The 19,975-nt window shown below is 37.6% G+C and overlaps 2 protein-coding genes across 24 annotated transcripts in view; one reads left to right on the top strand and one right to left on the bottom strand.

The window, feature by feature from the left end:
• Positions 1-18,331, bottom strand: part of KRIT1 (KRIT1 ankyrin repeat containing) — a 44,365-nt gene extending 26,034 nt beyond the window's left edge. For 2 of the 19 annotated variants that reach the window (XM_058424768.1, XM_032761082.2), the window contains exons 1-11: positions 18,021-18,138; positions 17,138-17,906; positions 16,242-16,389; positions 14,257-14,360; positions 13,209-13,368; positions 9,882-9,974; positions 8,637-8,766; positions 7,623-7,866; positions 7,024-7,139; positions 6,664-6,807; positions 499-655 (exon numbers count right to left, since the gene is read on the bottom strand). In XM_058424768.1, coding sequence (XP_058280751.1) covers positions 499-655; positions 6,664-6,807; positions 7,024-7,139; positions 7,623-7,866; positions 8,637-8,766; positions 9,882-9,974; positions 13,209-13,368; positions 14,257-14,358 — 1,146 coding nt within the window. In that variant the 5' untranslated portion in view covers positions 14,359-14,360; positions 16,242-16,389; positions 17,138-17,906; positions 18,021-18,138. Of the gene's footprint in view, positions 1-498; positions 656-6,663; positions 6,808-7,023; positions 7,140-7,622; positions 7,867-8,636; positions 8,767-9,881; positions 9,975-13,208; positions 13,369-14,256; positions 14,361-16,241; positions 16,390-17,137 lie in introns of all 19 variants that reach the window. The other 17 variants (XM_032761088.2, XM_058424779.1, XM_032761089.2 and 14 more) reach the window with 17 other exon arrangements.
• ANKIB1 (ankyrin repeat and IBR domain containing 1) overlaps positions 1-19,975 on the top strand; it is a 270,873-nt gene that overhangs the window by 94,549 nt on the left and 156,349 nt on the right. For 3 of the 5 annotated variants that reach the window (XM_058424755.1, XM_032761081.2, XM_032761078.2), the window contains exon 1: positions 18,331-18,744. The exons of 1 other annotated variant lie outside the window; for it this stretch is intronic. The gene's annotated coding sequence lies outside the window, so the exon portion shown is untranslated. Of the gene's footprint in view, positions 1-7,858; positions 7,922-18,330; positions 18,745-19,975 lie in introns of those variants that run through there. One more of the 5 variants, XM_058424751.1, reaches the window with a different exon arrangement.

Raw genomic sequence — 19,975 nt, 5'->3', positions numbered from 1 at the left:
TTTAAAAGTTCTGATATAGACATAATAAAGGTTTTAATACTATTATTTTCCTCTTTATGATATTTCCTTTTTATGAATTTCCTTTATGAAATTCTGGAAAATCTTTTTCCTTTTTCAAGATGTTTTTGGAGAAGTACAATATAAAATGAAGAGGTTAAATTCTACATACATTCTGAAGACAGACTGTGGTGATGGTTGTACAATAATGTAAATGTACTTAATGCCACTGAATTGTACGCCTAAAAATGGTTAATGTAAATTTTAGGCGAGGTGTATTTAAAAAATCTAAAAAAAAAGTATGTTCAAAAGCACAACTTATATATTCCATTACTTATTCTACAAAGCACAACTCATATATTCCGTTACTTATTCTATAAAGTAATGGAATTTATTTTTATTTTTCAGATGAACTCTCAAACATACAATTTAACATTTTAGTGTCATTACTTGTTACTCACTGCTTGAATATTATTTTTAAAAACCTGGAAAATAACTTACTCTATCAATTTCTGGATGGTTTAGGAGAATCTGTACTATTTCAGCATGTCCTCCTCCAGCAGCAAAATGAAGAGGAGAACTAAGTTGTCCATTTAAAAGGTTTGGATTGCACTTTCCTTTCTCTAACAATATGCGAGTGGCCTCAACTTTTCCATACCTGTATAAGAAAACAAACAAACAAAAAACAAAAAAAAAACTTACCTAAAAAAAACATCTGAAATGTTTTTAAAAATCCAAATTTAGATGGTATCTCAAAGAAATCTAAGAATTTTCTAGGACAGAGAGCAAAGGATTATTAAGATACTGACATAATATTTTCAATGATTAGGGGTTTCTTATTAATTATTCTGGTTCAATTAAACGGTTTCTATTTCTGATAAACTGGAAGAAAATATAACCTCAAATACAAGATAGAGCAGATGACAGAAACATCCCATGTGAACTACAAAGGTTAGATACAATTTTTAGTCAAATATAGTTTCAGAAACAGAAAATAACTCATATAAGAAAACTTAGTAAGAATGCTTTTCACTTAGGCCCGGCTGTTTACAAAATAGGCCCAAAGATGTAATTCTATACATAGTTGCTATATTAGACAATGTGAGAGAGACAAAGATGTATAAAACATGTGGTCTCTACCCTGAATGGTTTACAGTGTTATTTGAGGCAAAACATAAACATGGGATAAGTTACATAATGCTGTAAAATTTAAGTATGGTAATGTTTGTTCACGCTTTAAAAAATATCAGAGGCTGGGCGCAGTGGCTCACACCTGTAATCCCAGCATTTTGGGAGGCAGAGGCAGGCGGATCACAAGGTCAGGAATTAGAGACCAGCCTAACCAACATGGTGAAACCCCGTCTCTACTAAAAATACAAAAATTAGGCGGGCATTGTGGCGCACGCCTGTAATCCCAGCTCAAGAGATATAATTCCAGAAAACAAGAGATATGATTTCAGTCTAGAAGGTCCTGTAAAGTGCTCTGATAGAAGAACAATTTGAACTGAATGTTACTGTTTTTGAGACTGAGTCTCACTCTATGCCCAGGCTGGAGTGCAGTGGTGCAATCTCAGCTCACTGTAACGTCTGCCTCCTGGGTTCAAGAGATTCTCGCATCTCAGCCTCCCAAGTAGCTGAGATTACAGGCATGCGCCACCACGCCCAGCTAATTTTTGTGTTTTTAGTAAAGATGGGGTTTCGGCCGGGCATGGTGGCTCATGCCTGTATTCCCAACACTTTGGGAGGCCAAGGTGGGCTGATCACAAGGTCAGGAGTTCGAGACCAGCCTGGCCAACATGGTGAAACCTTGTCTCTATTAAAAATACAAGAATTAGCTGGGTGTGGTGGCAGACGCCTGTAATCCCAGCTACTTTGGAGGCTGAGGCAGGAGAATCACTTGAACCCAGGAGGCGGAGGTTGCAGTGAGCCAGAGATTGCACCACTGCACTCGAGACTGGGTGACAGAGCAAGACTCCATCTCGGTGGGGGTTGCGGGGGGAAGGTGGGAAGACAGGGTTTGGCCACGTTGCCCAGCCTGGCCTCTAACTCCTGGGCTCAAATGATCCACCTGCCTCAGCCTCCCAAAGTGCTGGGATTAGAGGTGTGGGCCACCACGCCCAGCCTGAACTGAATTTTTAAATAGGAAAGAACTGAAGAGATGTTGAAGAGAGGTAAAATATTTTAGGTAGACAGAAAAGGAGTAAGCAAAGGTCTCAGAAGCGTACAAAGCATACGCACACAGTGAGTCAACCTCTTGGTTACAGCCAAAGACTTACGTAAGGCTGCACTCTGAAGCAAGGGTAGAAAGTAATTTGTTGTGTGGAAATAAGACGGTGAGGTGAGAGGAGAAATGGAAACTTGGTTTTGGTTTTAGATATGGAACATCTGAGGGGACAACAGCCCATCTTTAGAACTGATTTTCCATCTGTTTTTCCTTTCTTCCCCTTCACAAATACTATGCCTTTTTCTATACTCCAAATCAGACACTTTCATCCTACACCTTACTCAGGTGATTTGTTTTGCTCAGTTTTGCTATTCTTTTTTTTTTTTTTTTTAACTTTTATTTTAGACTCTGGGGTACATGTGCGAGTTTGTTATATAGGTAAACTCGTGTCATGGGGGTGTGTCGTACAGATTATTTCACCACCCAGGTACTAAGCCTAGTACCCAATAGTTATTTTTTCCACTCCTCTCCCTCCTCCCAGCTTCCACCCTCAAGGAGGCCCCAGTATCTGCTGTTCCCCTCTTTGTGCTCATGAGTTCTCATCATTCAGCTCCCATGTGTAAGTGGGAACACATGGCATTTTCTGTTCCTGCGTCAGTTTCCTAAAAATAATGGCCTCCAGCTCCATCCATGGTCCTGCAAAGACATGATCTTGTTCTTTTTTTCTGGCTGCATAGTATTCCATGATGTATACGTACCACATTTTCTTTAACCAATCTGTTATCATGGACCTTTAGGTTGATTCTATGTCTTTGCTATTGTGAATAGTGCTGGAATGAACATTGCATGTGTGTGCATGTGTCTTTATGGCAAAATGATTTATATTCCTCTGGGTATATACACAGTAATGGGATTGCTAGGTCAAATGGGAGTTGTTTTTAGCTCTTTGAGGAATTGCCATACTGCTTTTCACAATGGTTAAACTAATTTACACTCCCACCAACAGTATATAAGAGTTCCCTTTCTCTGCAACCTCGCCAGTATCTGTTATTTTTATGACTTTTTAATCACAGCCATTCTGACTGGTGTGAGATGGTACTTAAACTAAACAGCTGCTCTGCACAGCAAAATAAACTATCAAGAGTACACAGACAACCTACAGAATGTGAGACAATATTTGCAAACTATGCATCTGACAGAAGTCTAATATCTAGCATCTATAAGAAACTTAACAAATTTATAAGAAAAAACCACCCCATTAAAAAGTGGGTAAAATACATTAATAGATACTTTTCTAAAGAAGACATACATGCAGCCAAGAGACATATGAAAAAAAGCTCAATATCACTGATCATTAGAGAAATGCAAATCAAAGCCGCAATATTCTTTGCTATTCTTAAGGCATCCTTTCCCCCTTCCTGATTTCATTCAGGTTAAATTCCATTATGCCTCTGAAATAGTTTAAAATCTATCTTCTCTATATTCCCACTATGTTTTAGCATTCTATTTTTGCTTCTTTTTTGTGACTTACTTCATTTGACCTAATTTCATCCTTGTTTATCCATACCTCTTCTCTATCAGCTTGGAAGCTCCTTGAGGGTAGGGACAGTGTCTTTATATTCTCCAAAATGCCTTATATACAAAAGATAAGTGACTGAAATGTTTAGTAGGCAACTTGAAACTACTTAGGCGGAAGGCAAAGGCTTAGAGTATCTATCTGAGAATATGTAAAATCATCTCACTGAAAAGAATTAAATGGTCTGAAAGAATGGATGAAATCTTTCTGAGAACGAATTTAGAGAAATATGATCACCTTAGAACAATGAAATACATCTAAAAGGGAAAAGATAGTGAGGGAGCAATTTGAGAAGTAATAATAAAAATAATACAAACATACATTTTGTATGATGCTTTAAAACTTCCCAGCTACCTTCTTATATAATTATTTAATATAATCATAGAAATTTATAAAGTAGGCAGAGGTACTTTTTTTACTGCACAGATGAGAAAAATGGAGCTTGATGCGGTTAACTAACTTGCCCAACGTCTCATGGTGACTAGCCAGAGTTAGAAGCCAGTTTTCTGAATCTTAGTAGTACTACTACTAAGACACAGGTTTGGATCACAGAATGGAGGCCAGTGAGTGTTTCAATAGCAATGATAAGATATCAATAATATCTTGCATTTGTACTGACCTTCATTATAGCTCCATTATACCCTTTCAACTCCAATTTGTTCTTAGAATGAAAAGTAGTCAAGAATTAAATGCTGCAGAGCAGGGAAACAGATCAAAAACTCAGAAAAAGTTAAGGTTTATGAAGAGTGAAAAAGAGAAAGCAGAGTGTGTCTCCCACTCACCTTTGAAATCTGCCTGTGAAAGGAGGGAAAGAAACAGGATGGTAGCTAAAAGAAGTAGGTTCAGGTGAAAGTAACTTTCAAGAAGGAAGAGAATCATGCATGTTTGAGGGCAAGAAGAAAGTAGATGTGGAAAAAGAAAAGCGAATTTACGGGGAATAAGAAGAATTTTTACATGTATACCCTATGATACAGGAGAGAGATGGGGACAAAAAGTGATCATTAGGGATGGAGAAGAACATTTCTGATGCCTTAAATTTTCTTTGAAAATAGGGGGCAAAAAAGAGTATAGGGAATTAAAGTAGAAAAAGAAAGTAGTGAAAGTTTAAGTACTTAGGAGTAGAAAGGTTTAGAATAGCTTGGAAGGGGAGGACTAAAAGGCTGAATGAAACAAAGACATTTTTTTTTTTGAGATGGAGTCTCGCTCTGTCGCCCAGGCTGGAGTGCAGTGGCGCCATCTCGGCTCACTGCAAGCTCTGCCTCCTAGGTTCACACCATTCTCCTGCCTCAGCCTCCCGAGTAGCTGGGACTACAGGCGCCTGCCACCACACCCGGCTAATTTTTTGTATATTTAATAGAGACGGGATTTCATGGTGTTAGCCAGGATGGTCTCAACCTCCTGACCTCGTGATCTGCCCACCTTGGCCTCCCAAAGTGCTGGGATTACAGGCGTGAGCCACTGCACCCGGCTGCATGTGATTTCTTTTAGTATTGTTTTTGCTGCCGCTATTTTCTGGTAATCTGAAGAAACAACTATTAACTCAGTTAAAGACGATTACAGTAACTCTTAATACAAAAATTCCATGTAATAAGAAATATAAGAGCATATTTTTAAGGAAACAGAAAAAAGATCTTTATATATATGTATTATATATATATATACACACACACACACACACAGACATATAAAGCAACTATAGTTAGCTGCTTGATTACAAATATTAAAATCAGATAAATCAAAAGAATTTTGAGTTGGAAGAAACTCTAGAAATGATCAATTGCATTTTATATATGGATAAATAAGCTGAGATGCAGAGAGGTAAAGTGAATTACCTTGCTCAATCTAATACAACTAAGACACTGTGGACATTTAACAAGGCAATAAATAATGTGGTACTTTTTTTTTTTTTTTTTTTGAGATGGAATCTCACTCTGTCACCAGGCTGGAGTGCGGTAGCACAATCTCGGCTCACTGCAATCTCTGCCTCCCGGGTTCAAGCGATTCTCCTGCCTCAGCCTCCCGAGTAGCTGGGATTACAGGCATGCACCACCACGCCCGGCTAATTTTTGTATTTTTAGTGGAGACGGGGTTTCACCATGTTGGCCAGGATGGTCTTGATCTCCTGGCCTCGTGATCCACCCGCCTCGGCCTCCCAAAGTGCTGGGATTACAGGTGTGAGCCACCGGGCCTGGACGGTACCTCTTAAATTAGCCAAGGAAGCTTACTTTAAACAATAGGTGAAGAGCAACTTTCCTACAGAAATAACGTAAAAAACTTTATTATATCCTTTCTAGAAGATGACTTATAGTAAACAGTTAACTACTACTCTAAACACTAACAACTCAGCCCAACTGAGGGGAAAAATAATTATGTGAGAGAAGGAGACCAAGAGCTACACTGGGCAACTAGTGGAAAGAGCTAACCCCAAACCTGTCCCAACACTAGTATCTAACATAATGGAAAGCTGTGGTTCTAATGAAGGCTTTTGAGGGCTTCTTAATAACCACAGTTTCTCAAAGCACTAAAAGGATACTTTTATAACAAGACGCAAGGTCAAATCGCAAGTAGTTAACACGTGCAAACTTCCAGTAAGGATAAGCATAACATAATCCCAGTACAAAACAAGAGAAACTGCAAGGGTGAATAAGTGACCTTGTACTCTACAACGACATTTACTAGTCATTAAGTATCCTACTATATGACCTGGCAATGCCTAAGAACACTAACAGTACGTTCCCCATGGGGCAGACCTTACAGTTCTGAACATTGGCACATATACAATCATCTAAGATCAAAACAGAAAACTCCTAAGGCAAACAGGTAGAGAAAAAGTATTTGGAATGAGAACAGTCTTGAAAAGAAGCACTAACATTTATAATTAAAAATGTATTCTTTCTAAAAAGAAAAGAATAAATATTCCATTTACCAGCATGCATAATGAATGGGTGCCCAGTGGTCACTATCTAATTGGTTGACTGAAAATCTTTCACTGAGAAGACGGCTTAGCAATTCTGAATCTCCTTCACAGGCGCTTCGGTGGAGAGGAAAATCATCTACCCACTGTCGTTCCCTAATCATTAAAAAGAAATTTTGAAAAATACAAACAGGACTGTAAAAATTGTTTCAAAAGAAATGTGACACATCTATGAAAGCTCTATATCACTGAGCAGCTGTAAACTCAGTAGTGACTACAATGCACACAAATTGCATATATAATTTTAAACAATACTTTAAATTAGAATGTAAGTTTTTATAAAAGCAATGTGGAGTAAAACCGAAACAGTACTTGTCTTCTGTGACACTGCTCATGCTTCTCTGCCATTTTTCCTGTTTAGGTATTTGGATTTTTGAGTAGTCTGGAGCTCCTAGACCAAAGTATGGATTTATTACCACTTTATCTACCTAGAAAGGGAAAACAATAATAAAAACCCATTAAGAGCTTTGTCATCTTAAATGTTTACGTTTCTATTTTAAATTTTTATTTATTTATTTATTTATTGAGAATGAGTCTTGCTCTGTTGCCCAGGCTGGAGTTCAGTGCTGCGATCTCAGCTCACTGCAACCTCCGCCTCTCAGGTTCAAGCAATTTTCCTGCCTCAGTCTCTGGGGTAGCTAAGACTACAGGGGTACGCCACCACATCCAGCTAATTTTTGTATTTTTAGTAGAGACGGGATTTCACCATGTTGGCCAGGCTGGTCTCGAACTCCTGACCTCAGGCAATCCGCCCTCCTTGGCCTTCCAAAGTGCTGGGATTACAGGCGTGAGCCACTGCACCAGGCCTTCATGTTTATAATTAGTAATAGATGTATATATCTCAGGAAAAAAAAATTATGCTTGAGATAAAACGTCTTTTAAATCAGAGCTAAAATTCATTCAACTCTTACCCGATTTGTATATTGAAGATCTGATCCAAACAAAGGGTTGTAAATACAGGTATCTGCTTTCTCTAGGGCTAACATCTTACTCTTTATTTCTAGTGCACTATAGCCCATATGTAGTGAGTTTTCTGTCTGACCTGATTCAGTAGCATATGCAGGATTTATGACATTAGTTTTTATTCGCTCAAGAGGAGAAGGTCGGAATAAAGCTGGAATAAAGTGAGATTGTGCATGACGTTCATCTAACCACCTGGCAAAATAAAAAAAGAGGAAGAAGTAGCCGTTCGAAAGTGAAGATGAAAAAGGTAGATTACTATCTAACTCTGATATATGACACTTGTGAATATTACCTTCAGATTTTTATAATTTTAATTTAGTGTTAAGTACTTTATTATTTTTAAAATTTATTTATATTGCAAATTGATTTTTTTTAACAATTAAAAAAACATGCATAATACTGTACATACTTTAGGGGCACATGTGATAATATGTTCATATGATCTATAAAGATCAAGTCAGTATACAAATACTCCATTTATTATTAATAAAAGTTTCGTTAATGGATACGGCAAATAAATTTTTAAAATGTATATGCCATTATAGTAATAAAAACTCCTTTCAAAAAACATAAAACTTCTGTTAAAATTCAAACTACTGAGATGTAGGTGATATTAGCCCTGTTCTTACAGAAAGACAAAGGCATAAGAGGTTGAATGACTTATTCACTGATAAGAGTAACTCAGTATTAAATGTATAGTTTCATAACAGGGGAATCTTAATTCTTAAGCCAGGGCAGTGTTTGCCATTTCTGAAAAATAAAATTAACATGCTGTACCCAGGCCAGGACAACCTTATCTTCGGGTTTTTCATTTTTATATTAGAATTGAAAAACTCACCATTTTTTAATACATACATTATTTTCATTATTTTCTTCTCAAAGTGTCTGTATCTATCAGAACTAATTTCTACTATAAACATGTATTTGATTAATTAAAAGATACTTCTAATGGCATTTCTTACTTATCCAAGGCTATTAACATCCTTGCTGTAAGTGTAGCAAAGTGAGTACTGGATTCACTACAGACTCGCATAATATCTTGTAAGCAGTAAAAAATTGGGCATCCTGGGGTATATGTGTATTTAGTATTATCTGAAAAAGAAAAATGAAGAATTATGCTACCATATAAAAGGTTTACATCTGCATGTTTTCATCTAAAAATATATGTTAAAAAATTAAAACTTGTTAAGTATAAATAAATTGTTCTAGAAGGCCTGGATTCAAGTGATGACTAGCTCTGTGACCTTGTCCACTCAAGTAAATGCAACATTTAGAATTTTGGAGGACTGCAGAAACTGTTTCCTCTTTATCTTCCTCAACAATGTTGTAAAACTCATTAATAAGAATTCCAGTGCTACTTAAGATACTGAACTTTTTAACCTAAGTATGCCTGGAAAAATATATCTGGAATGCTACAGCTGGCTAATAAAATACATGTCATCACTGTGTAGCAGCAGGCTGATGGGATGTCCCATGGTGGGTGATTAATACAGTATATCATCAGTATTACTGCTATCTTACATGATGCTAGTACTCTAGTTTCCAAGGTGATTTCATATGTAATACCTCACTGAATTTTTCCAGCACCATGAAACAAGTGGGAGCAGGTAGCAATATTGCCCCTATTTTACAAATAAAGAGCTAAAGATTAAAGAGGAGATTTGCCCAAGGTCACAAAATTATAGGCTGCAAGGTCTGTACTGAAACTCAACGTGTTTATTATGCCAGGGTGTCAAAGGAATAAAATATTACATTTTCACATTAGATTTCCTTTTTAAAAATATTACTATTAGGCAGAGTATATTAGAACTATTATTGATTCTTGTCCCAAATACAAGATAGGTTCTGATCATAATCTGTTAATTTTCCAGAATACTTAAGGATCAATTTTTATTTTATCTATGGCATATCTTTAGAAAAATCCTTTATTGTAACCTGAGCACTTTAAATTTCAATTATGCCTTCCCTCCTCATTTCTTCATCCTTTTAAAAACTAAAACAAAAACATTACTGTTGAGCCAAGAAGCCTGTATATTATTTTGAAATCAAAACATCTTTAAGTAAGATATTTCCCTTCTATTAATTTTAAAATATGTATTTTATAATATTATAGCAGTAACTATGAATGCAAATTCCTAAGTTCCTCAATAGACCTTTACTTAGCATCTAAAGTATATAAAGATTTGTAAGATACATTTAGACTTTACCTTTGACAACTGATGGAACAATAAATAATGACGCTTCTCTGCCCATCTTCTCTCCATCCAGAGGAAATTTTTTCATTAGTACAACTCGTTTTCCTAATCATTTTTAAAAAGTTAGCAAAACAAAAATAATACACTTTTAAATCTTATAAATTACCTTGAGAATTAGAAAACAGATACTTTAAAAGGCAGCATTAAGAGGAACTGAAATACTAAGTCAATTTTATTATATGTACTAATAAAAACTGATAAATGCAAAATCATTCTGTGGACAATCCTTGTAGATTTAGGGTCCTGGTCTTGACCCCTAGAAGAGAAGCTTCCTAAGCATAGCTAGGAAAACTGTTCTGCTAAGAGCTGAGAAGGCAGAACAACAATGTACTCTGCAGGGTCAATATGCATATACCACCTCACTCATCTAGGATAGAGACAGTAAGAATTTTATTATATTCTGGCATATGTAAGTTTCAAAGTCTTAATGTTTAGTGGCTCTTCATTTAATATTTAACCTCCATCCTCAATTTCAGGTTTTATTAAAATCTGATTGGGCTACAAACTATTGTTCTGAATTGTAACTACCATTCTTAATGTTTTTCCTGAATTGGCAGTAAGTTATTAATAAATAATAACCTACAAGTCTTGTATTCTAAAATCCCTCATTCTCTAGACCTTTGTTATACTTTCAATGCTTCCAATTTCCTCACCCTAAGAAATAGAACCTCGTTTCTGACCCAGGTAGAAATGCCTAGAAGGCAGGTGGGTTGCCTTCTGTGGGCAGGTAAATGATAAGACTTCAAATAGATTCACTTATTCACAAAATATCAGAGCCAATATTTGTGACTATTAAGACCTTCGATATTATAGCCCCCAATTATTTTACAAAATTAACACTTGTACAAAATGTAAGTGTTAGATACAGAACAACATTATAATATACTTCAGAGGCACTATTTCTTTTGTCTGGCTTGAAGTCTTGTCTCTGCTTAATCTTTCCTGCCTTGCTGTTTCCCCAAATCCAGTTACGATCCATTATTTAAATGCCTATTTTGCAAATTATATATGTAACTATGAGATCTGTCAGTGGGGCAGGGAAGCACTGACAAGTTAGGTGATGAAGGTTCTAGTCCTAATTCCTTTACCAATGGAAATGCTTATAGGAGGAGACAGCCTATGCCTCCATTCCCATTTTATAGATGTGAAAATCATTACCTATCAACAGAACCAATTTAAGAATTTCATGTATAAGTGTGATAGTGCTTTGTAAATGACATACAGCACAGTACAAAAATTTTAAGCCTAACTACTGCTAATAGTCATTTGTGATTTTCATGTGATGTTTATATAAGGTATCATATTACTTCAAAAATATTTCATAGATTTAGAAAAACAAATAGGATACTCAGGATACAGTATGGCTCATTAATATATTAAACTTTTCTACTTTAATTTCTTGTTAAAAGCTCCCTGAAAATATATTAGTACATTTTATGTCTGAGTATACAGGGCAAAATGGTGCTAAATATGTTTCACGGTGACTGTCACTCATAACTCCTCCTAAGGGAATCTACCCAGCCCTCTGGACCAGGGGAAGTTTTTTGTTAACAGTGAGATCTCTTCCATATTCCTCTGGGTAAATGGACCTAGTGGCAGAGCTTATTTAATTCATAACAAATTATGACTTGTCTATAATTTATGTCTATAATGATTGGTCAGCTCAAATATGTGATTTAGGCTAATCAGATTTCTGTCTCAGGGATTTGGTGTCAGGATAGATGCTGATAACTATAACAATCTGGCAATAGTAGAATAAGTTCAGATGAAAATTTATCAGAGAAGTCCAAGACTGAGGTAAATAAGACTGACCAATCTGTGGCATCCAAAGAGAGTCTTCATATGCCTTGATTCCTAAAAAAGGATAGCCTTTTTAATAAGCTAAGATTGCTTTCATGATCATCTTATTATATAATGAATCTGGTAATTAGAGAAAAGGGATTCTCTTTTTGAGACTCGGAGTGTTTCTCACAGATCATATGCAGGAACTTTTTTTTTTTTTTTTTTTGAGACGGAGTCTCACTCTGTCGCCCAGGCTAGAGTGCAGTGGCGCAATCTTGGCTCACTGTAACCTCCATCTCCCGTGTTCAAGTGACTCTTCTGCCTCAGCCTCCTGAGTAGCTGGGACTATAGGCGTGTACCACCACGCCGGATAAAATTTTTGTTATTTTTGGTAGAGATGGGGTTTCACCATATTGGCCAGGCTGGTCTCGAACTCCTGACCTCGTGATCCACCCACCTCGGCCTCCCAAAGTGCTGGGATTACAGACGTGAGCCACTGCGCCTCACGTCTTATAAGTAGGAACTACTTATAATCCTGAGTTAAAATGCTTACAGTCCCAACCCACAAAAACTCTTCAGGCTCTATTAGGGGAAGTAACCTATCAGGGAGCTAAAATACAGTGAATGGTACCTCCAAAAGTTATGAAACACAGGCTTATAGCTCAGTTATGTATCTGTAGAAAACAAATAGTCAAAATAACTAATAAATCAAACCACAGTATTTGGCTGTATCTCTGCAATAAAAACAATCTCTTTACTGAAACAGATGAATCAGACAACTAATCCCTATAAAAATATACACTGAATAAGCTTTGAAAAACCAAAAAAGTAGGCATAGAGAGGTATGCTTTACTTCACTAACAACTGTTTTCTACTGCTGCTTGACTGAATTGCTTTTACTTTTTAAATTGTAGTAACTGAATCTTGGATATAGTTTGTAGTTTCTGTAATGTTTGACTGCCATCTGTTTCTACAGCCTGAGAAAACGCATCATTAATTTTTAATCTATCTATTATGTAATATTTTAAATGGGGCCTCAATCTTTCAGGGTTAATACTTCCACAATTCAGTTTGACTTTCTGAAAAGGGTCTTCTTTCTATGACCAAATAGGAAGAAAACCTCCGCTACTTGGTAATTTACAGGACTTTCCCTAATCCATGAATATTAACTTTTACTTAGTTTTGGAGAGATGAGTGTAGTTTCCTCTGTCATTAAGTAGAGAAATAGGAATAGTAGTTAAAAGATACTTACCTAGGGAACTACACTTCACATCAATATTGTGAATTCTTTAAATACTTTTCAACTTTTAAAAAATTTGTCAAGTTACATCTTGAAGGGGCTTGGGTGTACCTTAAAAAACACTTGAGTTTTTTTGCAAGTTTGTTAAATGTAAAGGAACATAAAAAGAAAATTGGTTTAATATGTGTATATTTTTAAAAGAATCTTTCTCCACAAGTATTTTAAACAATGTGTTTTTCAAAAAAGAAGTTTCCTACCTCTGATACCCTGGTTTGCAGGAGAAATTGGTTTGGTGGTTTCTACTACGTAATCCAATATGCCTTGTGTTATTTCACTGTTGCCTTGAAGTTTCGTTTCCAATAAAACTTTCTTTCTCTTTTTTTTCTGTCCTTCAATGGGAACTTCATGCAACAAAATCTTAGATGAGAAAAACAACATTAAGAGAAAGCTTAAAATAAAGTCTACTTGCCCTAGAATACTACAATAAGCTAGCAGTCTTTCTCAACTCTAGCTGCATATTAGAATAATTTGGGAAGCTTTAAAACAATAGCAATGCCCAGCCCCATCCCATACAGATGGGAATGTCTGGGGCCTGGTTCTTACAGTTTTAAGGTGCTTCTACAGTGCAGACAGGAGTGAGAAATGGTAAGCTACAGCACTGCTGATGCAGTAGCCTACTGAGAAACCCTACGGTACCCTTTAACAGGTTTCAGACAACCTTAAAAAAGCAGTTTAAAGGAAATGCTAGATAAATTAGGTTAAATTAGAAGTATTTCATATTGCTTGAAATCTGTTGCATAAAAAAAGTAACAATTAAGTTATATATATGTATATGTATGTACATATAGCCTTAATTACATGTTTACTAATAAATACGATTCAAGACTACAGAAAAGTAACTTAATTGTCTAAAAATTTAAGGCAAAAAAGTATTTTAAAACGAATTGTTAAAAATAGTTATTTGGGAAAATAACCAAAAACAAAGTTTAGATTGAAATTTTAAGTGAGCTGACTTTTGCAGTGGTTTTTTAATTTTTGAGAGCCATTTCACAAACTGTAATAAAATTGAAAGCTATATATTGTAAGAAAAACTCAAACAAGTAACCTTTAATATCTAATAACCTACATGTCAATAAAGCAAATGGTCAAAAGGCACGCGGCAGAAAAAAGACAAAATAATGGGCAGAGACCTAAAATAAATGGCTTGTTAATAAAAATTTACAAGATATAATAAGGCTTTATATGTGAATGATAATACAGAATGACACTCAATGGTAGAAATAAATTATTATTAAATGTTCTTACTTCATATGACTTAGCTCTGTATTCCCGAGAATTGAGACTGGCAGTATTCTTTGGACGAATAACAGCAACATATGCATCTTCTATGTTTTCTGGATTTCCCATTGCTTTATAAAACAAATAAAAAAATCATTTGAAAGATTAAATGACACATTTGATGGCAAGATAAAAAAAAAGTAATGCATCTTAAATTGAAAACTTTTATTTCCAAATAATCACGTTGAAAAAAATTTAAAAAAAATAAAATGTTCTCTATCCTAGAATATATAGTGCCTAAAAGGCAAGCCAGGAATGACTTTGACTGCATCTTCACTGTTCAACTACTCAAAACCTTAGCTGATAATTTCAGATTTCCTTTGTATTTCTTTTTTCATTTTAAAATAGGTTATACATTTTCATAGGTCTTAACTGCATAGTAAGAATCTGCCTTTGGGGCCAAAAAAAAGTGATTATGATTATAAAATATCTTGTAAATAATGACTTGAAACAGTGATTCAGAATAATATACACTTCTTCCATAAATTACAAAAGTGAATATTATACTGTTAACAGTTTGGAAGCTGGAAATGGTAGATGTTTTATATCCATTGACATTTACTCTAGAACTTTTAGCAAGGAGAACTTTGATATTAGACATTTGGATGAGCTAAAGCATAGTATATAATTTTCTTTGGAGTTGCTTATCACAGAACCAAAACTATCTGGTCAGTCGATAAAAGCTTTCTGATGGTGATTTAAGAATCTTTTCCATTTCCCTTATCAATTCCCTGATAATCCAAATTTTTGTTTTGTTTTGGTTTTTTTTAGACGGAGTCTCGCTCTGTTGCTTAGGCTAGAGTGCAGTGCACAATCTCGCCTCAATGCAACCCTTGCCTCCCAGGTTCAGGCGATTCTCCCTCCTGCCTCAGCCTCCTGAGTAGCCGGAATTAACAGGCGTGTGCCACCATGCTCGGCTAATTTTTGTGTTTTTTAGTAGAGACGGAGTTTTACCATGTTGGCCAGGCTGGTCTCAAACTCCTGACCTCAAGTGATCCGCCTGCCTCGGTCTCCCAAAGTGCTGGGATTACAGGCGTGAGCCACCACACCTGTCAATAATCCAAATTTTTTATTCCAAATATATTCACTGTGTGTGTGTCTGTGTGTGTGTGTGTGTGTGTGTGTGTGTATGCATATACTTCGTCCCCCTAAATCTTAAGTCTCCATTGCGCAATTTCCAACAAGTGACTGAATTTCAACCACAATCTTGGTTGTATAATAGTTTTCTTCACTGAATAAATTTCTTTCATGGCTACACTAAAGTGCATCTTTCTGTACTGATTATTTTTTATCTTTTTTTGAAAAAGCTTCTCCCCATTTATTTGTCAGTAAATTTCTAAAAGAACATTAAAGAAAGAGTTTCTTTCCCAGCTATGTTGAAATGAGCTTTCTTCAGTTTTTTAAAAACCATTAGGCATTAAAATTATCTCTTCATATTTAATGAGTTCCCTACTGCTACAACTCTCAAGATAGACCATTTTCAAGAAAAGGTTTTGAATGTTATTTGAGAGGAGATAGAGTAATTTCTCCTGTTTCTTCCACTGCAACTGAAAATGTCACTCTGTAACTTTTAATTCACTTCCCTAAATAATAATTAAAAAGTGCCTTATGATTGTAAAATTACCTTAAGAAGAAATTCTTTTAAAATACAGTAGCTTTTGGCATTTTACATAAACTTTAGCCTAAGATTAAAACAACCATTAAAATTATTGTACAAAAATTTTAAATAAAATAATTTAAATAATTTTCAAATTTAAATTCTAAAACTTTCCATTGATTTAGATTAAAAAAAAACCCTACAGATATTTCACTAGAAAAAATCCAGTGAAACATTAGGATAGAGACATTTCATTGTGTGAAAAGTTTTGAAGACATATCATTCTTTATCATTATATACTTCAGGAAATTTTTTTCAGTTCCATTTTTTGTATAAAATCATTCTTAAAACCCACCTCATGCAACAGACCTTCCTACATCATGTGAAAAGGATGAGGCCTTTTTCTTCTCAGACTTTCTATTTAGCAATTACTTTTCACCACAGATTAACAATGACTTCAAGATAATAAACCTTTACAAATTATGAGACAGATGCATTGAAGACTGCAAGCCCCAAAAAAAAAAAGACATTGTATTGTGAATACACTGTATGATACACGGGCACAATTACAGAAACCATTTTATCTATTAAGGACCTAAAAGAGAAATCAAGTAACTCTTAGTTTTCTAAACACAATTTAAAGCAAATCAATTCCTGTCTTGGTCAACTCATATTAAGAAAACATTTACTAGCAAAGTACTTTGTCAATACTCATCACTTCTCTAGAATATTTAATTAATACTGCAAAGAACCCTGAACTTTTAAAAGGTAAACAAATGTGATTTTAAAAAGACATAACTATGAGAGTATTTTGTTTTCTTAAACCAAATACTTTTTTACCATATCCCCAAAATATTCTTAAAATTCATTTTCAAGAACTATTCGTACTTGACTACTTAAAATCTACATTCTTCCAGTGACATGAAAGAAGGAAACAAAGGCTTAAGACAGGAAAATAACAAAAGTAAGTAACATAGGAAGGTAAAACTGCTAAGGGAGAAACGCATACAAACTGATAGAAAATGAGTAGCCTGAACTAAAATACGAGAAAGTATAACTAGAGCTTGCAATATGTTTAGACTGAGTCTGAGATAAGAGTTCAAGTGAATAAGTACAGGAAACGTGGCATTTTGTTATATGGCTCACTCCATTCTGGAAAATGTGAGGCACAAATGATAATATGCTGCCTAAGTAACAAGATCTTATAAATAATGCAGTGGAAGTGGTCCTTAATTGGGGGGTGGCACCTACCTGGGATCACTGGAAAATATGGAGGGCATTTCTGGTTGTCACTATGACTGATGAGGGGAGATGTACAACTGCCATTTAGTGTCCATGGAACAGGTTTGCTAACATCCTCTTAGTATGCTAGACAGCGTTTGCAAACAAACTGTAAAGGCACGTAAGCACTCCAGAAGAGTAAGAAAATAATGAGGCTGAGATCCTGAGTTAGACCAGCGAGATGAAAGACTTCTGGTGAGGCTAAAAACATGTAGAAAAAGCGATGAAAGTCAAAAACCTTAGAAGGTGGAGAAAGGTGTAGAGGCGAGAAGTGAGTTAGAGGGGGAGAAGTGAGTTAGAACGACAAGCTGTGAATCCCTTTCCCTGCAATGACAAAAATACGTAATCACTCTGCCTGGGAGGTTTTTTCCTGCGCCACCACCCGTCAACGTCCACTACCGGGGAAAAATGTAAGCCTCTCTGCTCAGTTTCCACCCAAAAAGTGGCTATGGTTTCTCTGTAACTACATGTGAAAAATAAACTCCTTGCCTGGGGCAACTAGATGTGGAGATGGTTCAGTCTCCCACCTCTGTTTTCCCTCGCTGGAGTCAAACTTGCTCCTCCTGTTTCCCGAAGGACACCGAGAGGTCCCACCCGTATGGGCTGCCGCGAGTGCCTCTCTGGCCGCTACATTCAACTAAAAGGGTGGGACGGTCACCTGGCGAAGGGGGGCAGGGACCGTCACCGCCTTCTCATTCCTCCTTCCCTCCTCCCAGGCACAGCATCCTGACCCAGCTTCCTGTGACAGAAAAACCCTCAGTCGCCAAAAGAAAGCCGTCTTGAAGGTTCCCCCGCGCTCCCCACCCGCGCCCCAAAAGCTCAGGTCTCTGGAATCGGAGACCCTCTTGCCCACCTGCTCTTTACTGTCCTTCCCTCTCCTCGCACCTCAGCACCATTCACCCCTCACCCTCTCCCGAAACTATGGGGTCCCAGGTCTTCAAAGGCCTTAGCTTTCCACCCCGCCGCTACCGTGGCTACGAAATCGCTTCCGGGTTCACACCCTTGGCAGCCTCGCGGTTGGCGGTGGAAGAGCTTCCGGGTCGGCGGCCGAGCTGCTGCCGTTCCTGCTCCTTTTCACTGGACTTGCAGTCTCTCAGGGGCTGGTGGCAGGCGACTAGGAGACTAGGGTGGTGGCGGCGGGGGTGCCAGCGGCTGAGCCGGAGCCGGAGGCGGGGGAGGGGGAGAGGGCGGCCGGGGCTGCGCGCGCGCAAGGCTGGAACATGAGCCGGACTTGACTGCGAGGCGGAGGCAAGAGCCACCGCCCCCTCTTCCCCTCCCCCGAGTGAGGCGGCGCAGCGGCCGGAGAGGGATGGGGGGCGCCCACCCAGTCTGAGCCTCGCCGTGGGCGCCTTCGGCTCACGCAGCGCTTCCCGCGGGCCGCCAGTGCGCACCCTCGGCCACATCAGCCTCCGCCTGGCGGGTGCACCCGGGCCGCCGAGGAAGGGGCAACCGTCCGGGTGGGTGGGGCGGGTAGGGTACCTGAGGTCATCAGCTCGGCTGTAGAGGAAGGGGCGGCGGAGGCGGAACTGCGGAGTTGCTGGGTCCACCGACCCTTATCCTCAGCGGGAGAAGTAACCGTAAGTCTCAGCTTCGCGGTACGGATGTGTTTGAGGCTGCCTCTACCCATTTGTGGCTCCGAGTTCAGAGCTACCTAGTTCACACCCTCCCGGATCTACTAGGAGTGTGGCTGTCTCCTGTTTTGGAGCATTGTTCTTCTGTCTGTCTCCATCCCTGAACAGGCAGCATTCTGTGCCCTACCGGGCTTTTCGCCCAGAGAATTTACAAGCCTCCGGGTCTCCGTGACGCGTCCCATCCTCCCCATCTGGATGCATCTCCTTGTCCCTCTGTCCTCAAAGGATCTGTGTCCTTCCTCGCAGCCTTCCCCCCCCCCACCCCTATCCTTTGAGACGTGGAAAACCACGGGTTCTGCCGACCTCGGGGGCTAGAGAGTCTTGAGAAGCAGATGGGTAAAAGTGCTCTGCAGGGCTGTGATGGGTGGGGATAGGTGCAGATGGCTCCAGTGAACCTTTATTTTTGCAGCTTCTGCCACCAAAACAAAAGAATGGAGCACTCCCCTGTATTCTGATTCTTCTCCCTGTGTATGAGCTGTTTTTCTGTACGTAGCTGTTTGAGTCGCAGGACATTGAAACTAGAGCTGTAATAAAGCATCTCCTGAGGAGATTTTGAGAATTAGTCTCCCAAGCTCTATTCACACGGAATGGCATATCGAACAATCTTGTATTGAAATGACCATTTCAGAAGAGCTTTACTGGTAGATCTGACAGATAAATGTAAAGATAAGAGTCTGCTGTTTCAAATAGATACTGTTGTATTTTAGATACCTTTAAATTTTAGTGTTTTGATTTTCATCTAGTTCTTAATTTGTGAAGTATGTGGGTATGTGTAAGGTGTAAAAATCTTTGTATTGGAAGGTTTTGCTTTGTTACAAGCTTTTGCTTTGTTGCTTTTGAGACAAGAGACTTTTAAAGATCATATTAGATTGTATTTGATAATTATTTTCAATCATTAATTCCAGAGAAATCTTTTTTTGTATCAGCCACTCACAGATGTTACACACCTTGGTGCCTCTCACCCTCCTGCTGCTTAAACTGTGAATGTCTTCAAAGTGTATTTTCAGATTTTTGAACTAGACGTTTTTTCTCATTAGAATTTGATTTGCTTTTTAAACTGCTACTGCAGAACTTTCCAGAAATTAGATTTAAAAATAATTTTAATGCTGTCAGTGATTGGACAATAGCTCTTATATGACTTTATGCATTTGCTACTTTTCAGAGCATCATAGGAAGC

This window comes from Hylobates moloch, unplaced genomic scaffold (genome assembly GCF_009828535.3).
Source record: "Hylobates moloch isolate HMO894 unplaced genomic scaffold, HMol_V3 SCAFFOLD_1, whole genome shotgun sequence".
NCBI classification, from domain to species: Eukaryota; Metazoa; Chordata; class Mammalia; order Primates; family Hylobatidae; genus Hylobates; species Hylobates moloch.
Note: the sequence above shows the minus strand (reverse complement) of the source record. Positions and strands in the feature narration are given on the sequence as shown.